General features: G+C 43.2%; 1 protein-coding gene across 1 annotated transcript in view; it reads right to left on the bottom strand.

Annotated features, from left to right (window-relative positions):
- LOC148505896 (extracellular calcium-sensing receptor-like) overlaps nt 1-9,058 on the bottom strand; it is a 71,196-nt gene extending 62,138 nt beyond the window's left edge. The window contains exon 1 of the mRNA XM_088447617.1: nt 8,835-9,058. Within this exon, the coding sequence (XP_088303743.1) occupies nt 8,835-9,055 (221 nt within the window). The 5' untranslated portion in view covers nt 9,056-9,058. The remainder of the gene's footprint in view (nt 1-8,834) is intronic.
- Nucleotides 9,059-16,605: the final 7,547 nt, after the last annotated feature.

The following is a 16,605-nucleotide window of genomic DNA, read 5'->3' as shown; positions in this document are numbered from 1 at the left end:
ACCACCCGGATTACCTTCGTTTGGTATGCCGGGGATCGGGCTCCTGGCGTAGGGATAATGATAGGCATCAGGATTTTGACGCCCATAATTTGTTCCCTGTTGGGATTGCACAGTCAGGAAGCCGGCGGTCAGCATTTTGACCGTCGGCTTCCTGACTGCATACCGTATGTATGTGTGTATGTATGTGTGTATGTATGTATGCACTGTATGTGTGTATGTGTGTGTATGTATGTGTGCATGTATTATGGATGGATGTGTGTATGTATGTACTATATGTTTGTATGTGTGTGTATGTATGTATGTGTGTATGTGTATGTGTGTATGTATGCACTGTATGTATGTATGTATGTATGTGTGTGTGTATGTATGTGCTATATGTATGTATGTGTGTGTATGTATGTATGGATGGATGTGTCTATGTATGTACTATATGTATGTATGTGTGTGTATGGATGGATGTGTGTATGTATGTACTATATGTATGTATGTGTGTGTATGTATGTGTGTGTGTATGTATGAATGTCTGTATGTATGTACTATATGTATGTGTGTGTATGTATGTGTGCATGTATGTATGGATGGATGTGTGTATGTATGTACTATATGTTTGTATGTGTGTGTATGTATGTATGTGTGTATGTGTATGTGTGTATGTATGCACTGTATGTATGTATGTATGTGTGTGTATGTATGTGCTATATGTATGTATGTGTGTGTATGTATGTATGGATGGATGTGTCTATGTATGTACTATATGTATGTATGTGTGTGTATGTATGTGTGTGTGTGTATGTATGAATGTCTGTATGTATGTAGTACTATATGTATGTATGTATGTGTGTGTATGTATGGATGGATGGATGTGTGTATGTATGTACTATATGTTTGTATGTGTGTGTATGTATGTATGTATGTGTGTATGTGTATGTGTGTATGTATGCACTGTATGTATGTATGTGTGTGTGTATGTATGTACTATATGTATGTATGTGTGTATGTGTATGTATGTATGGATGGATGTGTGGAAATTGTAATAAAATCACATAAAATAATATTTTGCACCAATTCTTTTGAATTGATTGGATTATATAAATGAAAGGAGGAGGATGGCACAATGTGTAGTAGTACTGTATCTCTGTAGGTATTCAGTCATATAAATTGTAATAATACATTCACAGTCAGAAGAGGGCTAGAACTACTGTACTATTGTTATTTTTATATTACTATGTGGCAGAGCTGTTATCAGTCATTCTATGCGTATGTGTAAGTGTAACAATTTATATTATAGAATGTTCTGTATTAGTATACTGAAGCTCATTATGGCTAAGCACTATGTGGGGTTTGCCACTACCAACCAATTAGAGAAGCTTTGTCAAGCTATGACCAATCAGAGTGCAGTTGATCTGTATGGCAGAACACTACTTACGTCTTTGACACAAATGCAGCCAATTGTAAATGAGCCTTTGCTTTAGGAACAAATTCCAGGGACCAAGACAGAAGAAAGATTATTTCCAAGAACAGGTTAAAAAAAAATGTCATTGTAATCTGGCCCATTCTTTAGTATTATGTGGCCTTTGTCATCAATATACATCTTACATCCTTGCCGATCACGCTACAAATGTGCGCACACATCGCACCATGCGAATAACCGTAGCAGCTTACATGCACTGCGATCACACCATGCACTCCTATGGAGTTGCAGTTGCAAACACAGTGCGTGTATCCACATGCAAGCACACGCTTCACGCCATGCATGGAGTGATTTGCCGCGTATGAAGCAGAGGACATATCTGTAATATATGTACCATTAATTCCACTCTCAGACATATTGGAGCCTAATACAGTTGTTCCAAGGTGGACGTACTGTACTGTAGCAACTAGAAAATCAGTTAGCAACAACGGGCATGCAATAATGAAACCAGTCCCCACTGGAGAAGGTGAGGTATAACATACCTTTGTTAACTGTTTTTCTTCGAGGTCCATAGGGTCCACAGAATCTACCTTGGGGTATGTAGTTGGAATGTTCCAATTCTTCAAATAGCTACAGCTTTGGAGCTCCCAGCATGCACTATATACATTCCCCGCAGCCACAGGCATTCAGTTTGTAAACAAGCCTAATGGCAAGAGACAGAAAGTGGAGAAGGAAGTACAATGTACCACAGAAACACTCAACATACGAAGAGGGAATAAGTGACACAAAAATGCTTAAGAACAGATCCCAACTGAGGCTAGGTGCGTCAGGGTGGGCGCCCTGTGGACCCTATGGACCTCAAAGAAAATTAGTTAACAAAGTTATGTTATACCATAACTCTAATTTTCTTCTTCAGGGTCCATAGGGTCACCAGGATCTATCTTGGGGATGTCCTAAAGCAGTTCCCTTAAGGGTGAGGACGCTCCTGCACAGAGTGGAAAAACCACCACCCAGTGGAAGCATCCTGGGAGGCAAAAGTATCAAATGCATAGAATTTGATAAAAGTATTTATGGAAGACCAAGTGGCTGCCTTGCAAAGCTGTTCAGCCGAGGTGACATCTCTAACCACCCATGATGGTCCCACAGACTGAATGGAATGTGTTGTCACCTTGTTAGGGACAGGGAGACCAGCCTGTGTATAGACCTGAGAAATAGTCATACGCAGCCAGCGAGCCAAACTGTGTTTGTTTGCTGGCCAGCCTCCTTTGTGAAATCCATATAACACAAAGAGAGAATCTGATTTCCTGATGGAGGTGGAACGATCCATATAAATATGAAGGGCTCAAACCATATCCAGGGAAGCCTCACCTGTAGACAGGTCTGAATACTAAAAGGCTGGGACTACGATTTAAAAATTTACTGTATATGAAAACGAGAAACAACATTTGGGTAGTAACCCACCTTGTTACAGAGGACAGCTCTATTATGATGAAAAAATCAAATATGGAGAGCGACATGACAGTGCTGCCAAGTCCGAAACTCTGCGAGCTGAAGCAATATCGAGTAGAAAAAGTGTCTTTGCTGTCAGCCATCGCACGTCCACCTTATCCAAGGGTTCAATTGGAGGCGATTGCAATGCCCTTAGAACCAAAGATAAATCCCACTGTGCCATTGGTGGGAGAAATGGAGGTTGCAGCTGAGAACCCCCTGTAAGAATGTTCTAACATCCGGCAAAGGGGCAATCTTGCACTGGATCCAAACTGTCAAAGCAGAAATTTGGACTCTCAAGGTAGCCAAATCTTATGGTCATATTTTCTGTGAAAACACCAAAGAAAAAATGAATGGCAAATTATGTGATAGATGTGGGCAGAAGCAGTCTTCCTTTACTTTAGCATCATCTGAATCATGGAAACAGAGAAACCCCTGGCCTTTAAGATGGAAGACTCAAAAGCCATGCCATAAAAGCCAGCCGAGGAAAAACCTGGTATAGGCCGGGACCCTGTACTAGCAGATCTGACCACAGAGGCAGTGGAAGTGGACTGTCTATGGGTAGATGTGTCAGATCAAAGATCCAATGCCTCCTAGGCCAGGCAGGAGTTATTAGTATCCTCCTGCCATCTTCCTGCTTGAACTTTCTGACAACTCTTTGAAGGAAGAGATTGGAGGAAACAGGTATGCCAACCTGAAGTTCCACCTCACCACCAGATCATCAACAATGGCAGCTGAGGGGTCCCTTGTTCTGGAGCCGTACCTGGGGACCTTGTGGTTGTGACATGATGCCATGCGGTCTACATCCGGTAATCCCCACTTGCCCACCAGGAGTTGAAGCACATCCGGATGAAGAGCCCATTCTCTGGCATGCATGTCCTGGCGACATAGAAAGTCCACTTCCCAGTTCAGTACACCTGGGATGAATAATGCCGAGATTGGTGGAAGATGGCATTCTGCCCACAGCAGAATCTTTGCCACTTCGTTCAGGGCTGCCGGATTTTGTGTGCCTCTCTGATGATTGATGTAGGCCACTGCTGTCACATTGTCAGACTGAACCTGGACAGACCTGCCCTGTAGGAGGTCCTACGCCAGTATGAGTGCTTTGTGCACTGCACAAAGCTCCAATATATTTATTGGCAGGTTACTTTCCTGGACCGTCCACCTTCCCTAAAAGATGTGATGACCTGTTACCACTCCCCATCCTCGCAGACTTGCGTCCATAGTGGGGAGTACCCATTCTGGTATCCATAACGGATGACCCTTGCTTAAATGAGTTGTATCCAGCCAACAAGCTAAGAAGAGCTGAACCTCTGGTGAGATATGAATCATCTAAGACTTTATCCGATGATACTGACCATCCCAATGAGCCAGAATCCAATGCTGCAGGGACCTGGAGTGGAACTGGTCATAAGCCACCATGTTGACTGTGGCTACCATGGAGCCCAGCACCTGCATTGCCAAGTGAACTGACACTGTTTGCTTGCAGAGTAGACTATGCACACCAGATTATAGTGCCACAATCTTTTCTTCTGGTAGGAGAATCCTCTGTCCCAGGAAATCCAGCAGCACCCCCAAGTGCACCATCTGCTGAGTTGGAGAAAGAGAAGACTTTTTCCAATTAATTACCCAGCCGTGCTCTTGTAAGAAGACAATGTTCATCCGTAGATGACATTGTAACATCTCCTGAGATTGTGCCAACTTCAGGAGGTCATCTAGATATGGCAGTATACTGACCCCTTGTTGTCTGAGATGAACCATCATCTTTGCCATTGCCAAGTAAATACGTGAGGGGCTGAGGCTAGACCAAAGGGTAGAGCCTGAAATTGGTAATGTTGCTGATCTACCACCAATCTGAGAAAGCCTAGGTGGGATCTTGCAATCAGGACATGCAGATATGCATCTTGTATGTCCAGGGAGACCATAAAGTCTCCATGCTCCATCCCCAGCATAATTGACCATAGAGTTTCCATAAAGAATTTGGGCACCTTAATGAATCTGTTGAGAGACTTCAGATTCAGAATAGGGCGGTGTGACCAATTGGGCTTTTGAATAAAAAATTAATTTGAATAATAACCTCTTCCCTGTTGTGTCACAGGAATGACCATAGGAGGGCTTCAGCAGACTACCAGTAGGCCAAAGCTCTGACCATGTCCTAAGGCAGAGTTGTACCAACAAACCTCTGAGGGAGATGCCTTAGGAATGTGATGGCATAACCATGAGAGACCAGCTCTCAAACCCAGGCATCCGTAGTCATCTGATGCCAGGCTGGAAAAACTGTAGAAGTTGGCCTCCAACCTTGATATCCTCCAGGGGGAGGCCCGCCCCATAAGACAGTAGGCTTACTGTCTGGCATGAAAGCAGGACATTTGGATTAACAAGATTTCTTGGGCTGTGGTTTCCTGTGGGAATGACTCTGACCAGAGGAAGACTGTTTCTTTGCCCTACCCTGTGGGCGAAAGGACTGGGATGATGACTGCCTAAATTTAGAAGCAGTCGTGGATGGTAATTCATTAGACTTTGGTGTTGCCATAGAAGTCATTATGTCATCCAGCCCTGATCCAAACAGTACTTTACCCGCAAAAGGCAAAGGTTCCAGAGCCTTCTTGGATCCTGTATCCACCTTCCAGGTCTTTAGCCAAAGGGATCTTCAAACTGCACCAGAGTTTAGCCGAAACCCTATGAGCCAAGATACCTGGTGAATAACCACTTCCCCCATATACACAGCTGATTCTTGCATTTGACTGAGAAGAGACTATTGTTCTCTGGTTGCATCAGGTATAGTATCTTCCCGGGACTGTCCATTCTTCCATAGCTTTGGCTAAACAGGTTAGAGCCATAGCTGGTCTGGTAATAGCTCCAGAAAATGAAAACATTGATTTCAAATAAGTGTCAAGTTTTTTATCTGTAACCTCTTCCAAAGAGGTTGCTGCAACAATGGGTAACGTAGCGCTCCTGATCAATCTCATAACATGAGAATCTATCGATGAGGGAACTTCCCATATGTTACACTCACCAAGTGCAAATGGGTATTGAGAGGTTGTATTCCTTGTAGCTTGGAAATGCTTCCCAGGAGTACTCGATGCCCCAGACATAAGATTCATCAGTTGCTCAGACTGAGGGAAATAATCCTTAGCCACCTTCTGACGCCTAAAGACCGGAGCTTTGGCTGTGAGTGGAGACTCCTCTTCCTCTATACTGAGGACAGATCTAGCCACTCTCACCAGAGAAGGAACATCCACAAGGGACGGATGGTCTTCTTCCACTGAGTAAGACCCAGAACTCTGAGTATCAGAGTCTGCTGAGGAGGCTGAGTCAGTCTCCTGGGGAAACAACTGATGAGAACCACTCTTATGCCCCTTCTTTACTGCTACAGGTCTATCTGCCTGCTGCGAGGCTATAGACGGCAGCATACTCTGACTAGAGTGAGCAGTAGAATTAACCCAACAGGAATTCATGGGGGGCATACATATAGAAGGATGCACATGCTGTGAACACCCCATGGCATGTGGTAATATCACAGCAGCAGGAGCCCGCACTTCTGCGACTTTGTCTGCTAAGTATGACAAAACCTGAGGCAGCATGCTCGTGCAGGTTTACCGGATAGCACAGGTGGCTGTTTACAACAGTTACTACACCTTCCATCCTTAATAACATCCTGCTTAGACAGGCCTGCAAAACAGGACTTACTGTACATGTTCTCAGCACTGGTGGTTCATCCTCCTCACCTTTACATTTAGACATATGTGTAAATGGTATAATTTGGACAGTATAAATGTAATGTGACATTTATCAATGAAACTCCCCACACACATCTTCAGAGGGATGAGAAGAAACACAGTGAAAGTAATAACTGACAGTTAGAAAAAAACAGGCAGTATACACACAGCAGCAAGCATACAGTCACATACAATGCATAAATACGCACAATTGCTATTGCAAATGGACTCTGAATCAACTAACCCACCCCAAGGGGGTATTGGTAGGATGTAGAGTGCTATATACCAGACCCAGGGGAAAGGTACTGTATACAGAGAGACAGACCAAAACATCTGAGACCAACAGCTACAACAGTACACACACACAAACGCTAACTGCGAGTGTCTCATTACACAAGGTGGTCAGATATAGTAAACCAGATGCGGAAATCCGTACCCGGAAGTTCATGCCTGGTGGGGAGGATCAGCCAGGGGAGCGCCTATCTCTCCTAGGCTGCGATTTTGATGGCCGGGTATGCTGACCTCACAGTAGTAAGATGTTTGACTAGTGCACATCTAGTGCGTCTTACCACCAGTCCCTGGCAACAGACAATATGGTCCCAGCCACTTTAGTGAGGACACGTTACACAAGGCCTTCACCCACAGCTACCTCCAATGCATCTCTACATCGGAGGCCAGGTCGTCCGTGCACGATTCCCCATGAGGAATCGCTTACCTGACATCTCCATGATCCAACTGCAGTCCGGACTTCAGCAAAAGCCGCTAGCAAGGCCACGTTGAGGCCTGCCAAAAACCTCCGGGCATATAGTGGTACTGGTATTTCGGCATCAGCAAAGGTAGAAGGAGTCGTGGTACATGAGTCATTATCGGCACCTGGTACCGCTAAACTCTGATGTTATAAAAAGCTACGGTAAATCATAAAAGAAAAAAGCTTGGAACTGCCTAGGCAGGCCTGCTGTATAACAGGTGCGACTGGTCTTGCTACGCACCAAACAAAAAACTGAATGCCTGTGTTTGAGGGTGGGGTATATAGGGCAGAGGACCAGTGCATACTGGGAGCTCCAAAGCTTGTAGCTGTCTGGTGCATTGGAGCGTTCCAACTACATTCCCCAAGGTAGATCCTGTGGAGCCTATGGACCCTGAAGAAGAAATACAGACTATGGGAAAACAAAGTAAAACCGGTTTGGGTGGAGAACTGTTTCCATCAGAATAGAGTTTGAGGTGGACTTGAAAGAACACAAAGAATGTGGCCCTGATTCAAAGCCGGACGCTCTGACAGAGCGCTCGCTCTGAATCAGGGCCGGGCTATTTTTATTTTAACGGCCTCCTGGCCACTCGCATAGCTGTGGGTGACCACCCACAGCTATAGCGAGCGGCCAGGAAGACGGTCGCGATGGTCAAGACCATCGGGCTTGCGATGAGACCCTTGTGGTAGGGTCTCATTGCTGCAAGCCCCAGAGAGATTGCGGCTCTAGCAGAGCCGAAATCTCTCCCACTGACATCACTCAGTGGGGCCATCCCCAAACGGAGGCATTCACATGGGAACGCCTCCGTCTGGGCAGCCTCGGCCCGCCCACCAAAGGGGGTGTGCTGTCACTCAACATCGACAGCACGCCCCCTTTGTTGTGAGACCCGGAGCGACGGCTTGCCCATCGCTATCCGGGTCTCGCGCATGCGCATGATGGAGCTGGCTCCGTCGTGCGCATGCGCACTGGCCCACCATCGACCCAGTTGCGAGCGCACAGCGCTCACGACCGGCTCAAAATCAGGCTCTCAGTGCACAGCATTATTTTGCTAAATGAGACTCTAGGGCTTGGCGTCTGCCTAATTGGCAGTTCCTAAACTAACTTGAGGCATCCAATTTCCCTATCTCCTAGTCCCTAGGGATGGGTCAGTTACAGACCTCATCTCATTGAGTATATTGAGTATATTGAGGGGACACCTGCCTAGTGGAGATCCAGGACTGTCCTTCCATTTAAAATGGCATTTAGTAGCTGACTGCTTGGAAATGTTTTAACTCTCTCCAAGGCTTAGTACATGGACCCAAAGTGCCCTCACCAGCCCAGTACTTTAACACAGAAGCATTAAACTTGTTGCCTTGACATTTGTACTCTTACACTTTGCAGGATCAGCCAGCGCCAGATATCATGACTAAAAAAAAATATTTTCTGAATTCAACGCTGTCTGTTAATGATACCTACTGCGGAACCACTTACTTTGTACAAGTAGTCATTGGGGGCCTTTCAGCAAATGAAGGAGGCAGGTAAACATCAGCAATGCGAACTGGTAACACAGCCCCTAGTATTACATCTCCGGGCTTTGAAATCCCCTCAAACTTTGTAGTGTCCAGATTACATTGGTGGTCTACATTATATGAAGACGAAAGGATCATGGTTAGAAGGAAGATCCAAACTGTGTAGTATAAAGTGGTCATCATTGTGAATTACCTGTGAAAACAAGTAACACTTCCTCAATTAATTAATATTACTAGACAATATTAAAGAAATGATACAATATGCAAAGGTTGGATAAAGTGTTATGTTGATTTTTTATCATCTTTATTGGCTTTTTACTTTATATGAAGCTATTAAACAACTCTACTCTAACTCAGAGTCTGCACCCGGCTCCTGGAGGAAATAGCACAAACAATGTGATAAAATGAAATCTAACTGAAGTGGAAGACCTTCACAGAGATTTATATTTTATATATGAAATTCATTGGTCTGTTTGCTTGTTTGTCTGTACGGTAAATGCATTTGGACACCCCTACACTGATTGGGATGAAATGGAAGTGAAGTGGTTCAGTTGGATCCTGGCCAGGTTTTAGGTGGGTTTGGGTCTCAGTCAGACCTCCTGTAGGACTACGCTGGGCAGAATTTTGACCCAGGAAACCTGTTCTGGGCCCTCCACTGGATGGATTTGGAAAATAACATCACAAAGTGGTAACATTGGATCCCAGAAAACATATTAGGGGGTTGAGGACCCGGTCTGACCTCCTGTTGGTGTATGCTGGGCAGAAATTTGACATGGGTGCCAGTTCTGAGCCTTCCACTGGATGGATTTGGATGAAAACTTCACAGAAGGTCGGCAATTTGTCTGGATGGCTTAAAGGAGTGGTTGGGATCCCTCATGGCAGAAATTTGATCCAGGGAGCCTGTTCTGGGCCTTCCTTTAGAAGGATTTGGATGACATCACATAATTTGGATGAAAACTTCATACAGTGGTAACATTGGATCCCAGAAGACATATTAGAGGATTGGGGTCCCGTTTGGACCTCTTGTTGGTGTACACTGGGTAGAATTTTAACCCAGGGAGCCTGTTCTGGGCCTTCCACGGGATTGATTTAGATGAAAACTTCACAATGGGGTGGCAATTGGTCTGGGATGCCTAATTTAATAATTAGAGGAAAAGATCCCGGTTGGACATACGCTTGGTAGAACTTTGACCCTTGCAGCCAGTTCTGGGCCTTCCACTTGGTGGATTTGGATGAAAACGTCACAGAGTGGTGATTTAAACCTTGGAAATGTTGGGTACTTCAGCTAGTACACATATAAAGTAATTCCAAATTAATTAAAACAAAATAGTTTGCTTTGTATAAAATTGATTTCATGTCACTACTCTATTTAAAAACATTTAAAACATGTATTTCTTAATACTTTCCCTTTTTATTGTGATGATTAATTCAATATTTTTTTTTTTTTAAATCTGTTAATTGATTTTTTAAAAAGTACAATAGTAAAATTGTTTTCTCTCATATGTAGATAAAATAACAGAAGTAACAGTAAGTGAATATTGTCAATCCAAAAAACTAGGACAGTTACATTTTTCAGATGAATAATAAAACCATGCAGTAGTTATACAAGAATTAATAACATTAATGTGCCAATGACCTTCACCCACTAAATTTTAAACCTATTAGAAAAATATATTGTGTACAAATTCTTATATAATTATGAATAGGTCACATTTTCCAAATCTTATAATCAACACATGAGAAATATATATATGTATATACATTTTTCTTAAATAATAATACATAGTGAAAGAAGTGGGAGAGGTTGGGGGAGGGAAAACACATATGGAGAAGATTAGGGGGAAGCTCAATTTCACAATATCTCAGAAGTAATATACATGCGATTGTAACATAAACCGGTATCCAGAAAATATTATTATTATTCCACCGAACATTGCCTGTGCAAGTACCATTCGGTATGTTCAAAAACTTTGAGAATCTGGGTTCGAGTGTTCAGACTTTCAATGTAAAGACCCCATTTATTATAGAAACTTCTAACACCTTTTTCAATATTTAATTGTGTCGACTTTCTATCAAAGTATAATAATTGAAGCATCTTTCTCTGAACTTCCCTAAGTGAGGGAGAAGATTTAGACACCCAATGCATTAGGATCACCTTTTTCGAAATCGTCACCAGCAATGTGAGGAGAGGAGTTATTGTTTTTCTTAGTGATCCCAAATCCCATCCTGAGAAGTCAGCAAACAAACATGCTATGGGATTAGGAGAAACTCTAATAGGGAATATCTTTTTCCCATTGTATTAGTGATTTGTTCCATCGCAATTGGGTTGATAAATTAGTAAGCATGTTTTATATGTACTTTATACGGTAAGTTGTTCTTGAATAATAACTTAATATGGACTGTACAGTGCGGTGATCTAGTTCCGTGTCTGAAGAGGTTTTGTGTGGATGTATTAGAGAGGATAAATAATGTCTCACCTGTAAGTACATATAAAAATGTGATTGAGGAAGTATATATTTATCTCGTTATAATTCAATAATTTATGTGTATTTTGTGCATTTAATTTAATTATTTTCAAATTGTTAAATCAATAGGATATTATACAAGGTTTCTAAAACCTAGCCTAGAACAGACCAGTATATAAGCATTTTTGTTTATATGTTGTGTCACACGCAATACAATTACTATTTTACTATTGACAATTAGTTTTGAGGCCTCAGGGGTGAAGTGCTTGCAATTGAAATAAATAATGGCATGCACACTGTACTACAATTTAGTCAGAATTACAATTGCTGAACTGTAAAATACAAATGTAGTGCAAAACTTTGAATGGTACTATAGTTAATGTAGTGTTAGTTGTTATTGCATTAATACATGTATATAATCTGAAACAATGTTTAACACTTAAAATAAATTTTATTAAAAAGTATAAGACTTGAGCTTAAATAAACTGAAGACATGTACTAAATATGTAGCAGCATAAATATTATAACAATTTCACCCTCTTCGACAGTGATTATATAAAAAATGAAAATATTTGAAACACCTAAAACATAAAATCATTTCAGATTGTAGATTTAGTCTTAATTTAGCTTAGTCCTAATATTATATTGTGAAACATTATTTTGCTAAAATTAAGTATGTCTTTATTATTATTGTTGTGTTATGGTAATATTTTGTCTCATTTTTTTTATATTTTTTCTGTATGTTTCTCAACTCAGATTAAGGCCCCGATTTATATGTGGATGCAAATGCCAATGATCGATCATGGATTCGCAAATGCAAAAATATGCAGAAATATGCTAGTGAGCCACTTACCGTCCAGTGCTTAGAGATGCCCACTGAAAGCATCTCACATCTGCCGCTCACGCACAAGACTGGAAACATCAAGCATCCATCAGCCTTCTGAGTAAGTCTAAGCTACCACAGACACAGTGATCTCCAGACACACAGTGGACTCTGCTGCTGTCAGCAAGGACACAGATCAGGCGTCCATCAGCGTTCTGGGTAAGTCTAAGCTACCACAGACACAGAGGTCTCCAGACACACAGAGGATTCTCCTGCTGTCAGCAAGGACACAGATCAGGCGTCCATCAGCGTTCTGAGTAAGTCTAAGCTACCACAGACACAGAGGTCTCCAGACACACAGAGGACTCTCCTGCTGTCAGCAAGGACACAGATCAGGCGTCCATCAGCGTTTTGAGTAAGTCTAAGCTACCACAGATACAGCGGTCTCCAGACACACAGAGGACTCTGCTGCTGTCAGCAAGGACACAGATCAGGCGTCCATCAGCGTTCTGAGTAAGTCTAAGCTACCACAGACACAGAGGTCTCCAGACACACAGAGGACTCTGCTGCTGTCAGCAAGGACACAGATCAGGCGTCCATCAGCGTTCTGAGTTAAGTCTAAGCTACCACAGACACAGAGGTCTCCAGACACACAGAGGACTCTGCTGCTGTCAGCAAGGAGACAGATCAGGCGTCCATCAGCGTTCTGAGTTAAGTGTAAGCTACCACAGACACAGCGGTCTCCAGACACACAGAGGACTCTCCTGCTGCCAGCAAGGACACAGTCACTGTTTTATGGACACTCAGAAAACAGTAATTAAACAGTCCGACACCTGTGTTTTTGTAACCGCCCTCGTTTTCTCCCCCAAACTCTGACTACCTGTCACTTACTTTGCGAGTGAATCCTCTGTGTGAGCGTAATCGCAATTCAATCGCAGTGCAGCTTATACACAAGACTGTACAAAACTATATACAGCTTAGCAAGACTGTGAATGCACCAGTAACATCTAGTAAAATTGGATCACCGCGCATATTTGCACAAGGTCAGACCTTGCTCAGGAATTGCTAAGCCCGTTGCACGCTATGACTGATCAAGCTATTTATGCCATCGTAGTGGCTAATTTATGCACGACCCTGCAACGGCGTCCAAATGCACGCACACGCCTGCGTTTCACCGAGCACACCCCTGTCACCACCAAATTGCAACTTCCTGTCAATCACACTGTGATGGATCTGCGTGGTGACTGTGATCACAGGGCCTGATTCAGACCCGCTCGCTAGGAAGCGTTCGCATGCAGCCTGACAATTTTTCCATTCCGCGCATGCGTAAGCATCTCAGTGCGCATGTGCAAACCAGTCCGAGTGATCGGGAAGCGAACGCTCGCTGCGCATAGACAGCCCGGCAGAGTGAGTGACAGGAGAAGCCATTTGTGGGTGGTGAGAGGGGCTGGTCGCTAGAAATGGGGGAGTGGAGGTGCGATAGCAGGCGTGCCTGAGCATCTTAACGCTGTTTCAGAAGCGTGCATAATTCAGAGGCAGCGTCATAGCACACGTCACTTGGCAGAATTTTACACTGAAGTGCTCGCAGTGCTTGTGGTAGGGTATGGTCAGCCACAAGCGCTGCGTATGCATCCGATGGTACCGATGGTTGCATACACTTCCTGGAGATGACGTACACAAGTGGGCATCTTTAGACTGACTGGTGGGCATCTGCATACACAAAGCAATTGCACGCCAAGACATAGTGGGCGTGCTAATGCCTTGCCGTGCGTTCGCTTGTCTTCCTGAATTTGCATACACATCGAGCGAGCGAACGCATCTAGCAAGCAGGTCTGAATGAAGTCCACAGTCCGATCACAGTGGCGTGTTCGCACACTGCGATGTGTACGCATGCACAGAACGCAACAATCGTCCAATTGCGTGCGTAATCGCAGGTGCGATCCTTGCTCCTATATTACAAAGAAATGCATAAAAAAAAAGTAGTAATATTTGGAAGAAAACTAATGTAAGTAAATATTTAAAGAACGCTAAATAAATATATTTTATTGATAAAATTATTAACAAAGAAATCTGGAGACATTTTTACTAGAATAACGATGCACAGTAGATGAATATAAGGTGACATTCTGTGATTGTGTGATGTGCACCTACTGTATATGTGACTGTTTGGTAGAATAACGATGCACAGTAGATGAATATAAGGTGACATTCTGTGATTGTGTGATGTACACCTACAGTACTGTATATGTGACTGTTTGGTAGAATAACGATGCACAGTAGATGAATATAAGGTGACATTCTGTGATTGTGTGATGTGCACCTACAGTACAGTATATGTGACTGTTTGGTAGAATATGTCACAGATCATCATCCCAGAGAACCATACAGTACTTACCGCGCAATAATTTTTCTCCTGTGTGCGCTTTGCAGAATTGCTGAATCTTCATTTTATAGAGAAACCGCCCAGCAATACACAGCATTAATTAACTATGTGCATTCTGTTTGCTTGGCTAATTAAGGAGGTTTTTTTTCCATGGCAAGGAGTTAAGATGGATTTCCTGAAGGGTTATTTCCACATGAGACTTGAGATAATTATTTTCCTTTGAGAAAAATTAAAAATATTCTTAGTACAGAAGTCTCATGTCTTCCCTGCATGATTCATGATAAATATATTGTTTAATATTGAAATTGTATGGATCACACACAAAAGGCAATTATTTATAAAAGCCATTGAAAATGATCGGTTTTGTCAAAGCGCCATTTAGTAAATGTACCCCGCAGTGTCTTAACATTTCTTATGATATGTACAATATTAAAATATTTAATCTTATGTTAAACATTCAGGATATTCTTTTTATAATCATTAACACCAAGTCATTCTATTTCATTACATTTTTAGAGTTTAATTATAGTACTTTGACTCAAGTCAGGTATTCTTTATATCATTATATTATGAATACAAATGGCAGATCAAATTTTAATTTTCTACAAATATTTGTTTTGCTCTGGGAAAATTGTTTGTTTTACAATTTGATGTACAAAGCCTTGCTAGGGTATTTAGGGCCTGATTCAGACCCACTCGCTAGATGCGTGTGCAAATTTGGCAAGGTAGGCGATCGCGCGGCAAGACATAGTGGGCGTGCGATCGCTCTGTGTATGCAGACGCCCACCAGACGGTCTTAAGATGCCCACTTGCGCACATCATATACAGGTAGTGTATGCAACCATCGGTAACATCGAGTACCATCGGATGCATACGCAGCGCCTTTTGGCTGACCATAAACTACCGCAAGCAATGTGACCACATTAGTGTGAAATTCAGCCATGTGACGCGTACTATGACGCTGCCTCTTAATTATGCACACCTCTGAAACAGCGTTAAGACACTCAGGCACGCCTGCGGTCCCCCGGTTCTAGCGGCCAGCCCCTGTTACCACCCAGAAACTGCTTCTCCTGTCACTCATTCAGTCAGGCTGTCTATATGCATTGAGCGAACGCTTCCTGATCGCTCGCGCTGGTTCGCGCACACACTGCGATGCGTACGCATGCACAGATTACAAACATCTGCTGGCTGCGTATGAACACATCCTAGCGAACATGTCTGAATCGGGTGCTTAGAACCTTGACCAAGCCACAGGAAGAAATACAAATGTAGTTACAAGATTTGAATGTGAATCAATAAGGCAGCATAAGTCTACCATTAAATCTATATATATATATTCATTTTGGCTCATTTTGGACCATAGACATTTAAAGGCTGATGCAGAATTCGACCTACGTGCAATATCTCAGAATAAAATATACAAATGTTTGCCAACAATTTGAGCACATGTGACATTTATGATTACAATACAACAAGCAAAGAGAGACAGGTAGGAAAGAGGAGGACACACGATAAGGAAGATTGTCCCTGCTGAAGAGGGGTTTTAAAAAAAAGAAAGAAAGAAAATCCAACATGTTTCGGTTTTACAAATATATTACAATGCTAATATATGACTAGGCGTGGAATCGGTATGATTTACCGTCGGCCAAATCCCGACAGCGGGAACCCGGCAGGGGTGAAAATCCCGAAGCTACAAAAGGTAGGTATCGCTAACCTTTTTTTACCCCCTAACCCTCCTTTAGAGGTGCCTAACCCTAACCTCCCCCCAAGTGCCTAACCATAACCCCCCTCTAAGTGCCTAAACCTACCCCCCCTTTCTCGCAGCTTAAACCGTAGTCTCCTGGGTGGGTGCCTAACCCTAACCTCCCCCTCGGGGGTGCCTAACCATAACACCCCCTTTCCCTAGCCTAAACCTAACCCCCCTTCCCCGCAGCCTAACCCTAAGTCTCCCAGGGGGTGCCTAACCCTAACCCCCCCTTCCCCTAGCCTAACAATAACTTCCCGGGGGGTGCCTAACCCTATGTCCCCCCGGGAGCCCCTAACCTAACCATCTCCCCCCCGC

This window comes from Taudactylus pleione, unplaced genomic scaffold (genome assembly GCF_031769625.1).
Source record: "Taudactylus pleione unplaced genomic scaffold, aTauple2 ptg000435l, whole genome shotgun sequence".
NCBI lineage: Eukaryota > Metazoa > Chordata > Amphibia > Anura > Myobatrachidae > Taudactylus > Taudactylus pleione.
Note: the sequence above shows the minus strand (reverse complement) of the source record. Positions and strands in the feature narration are given on the sequence as shown.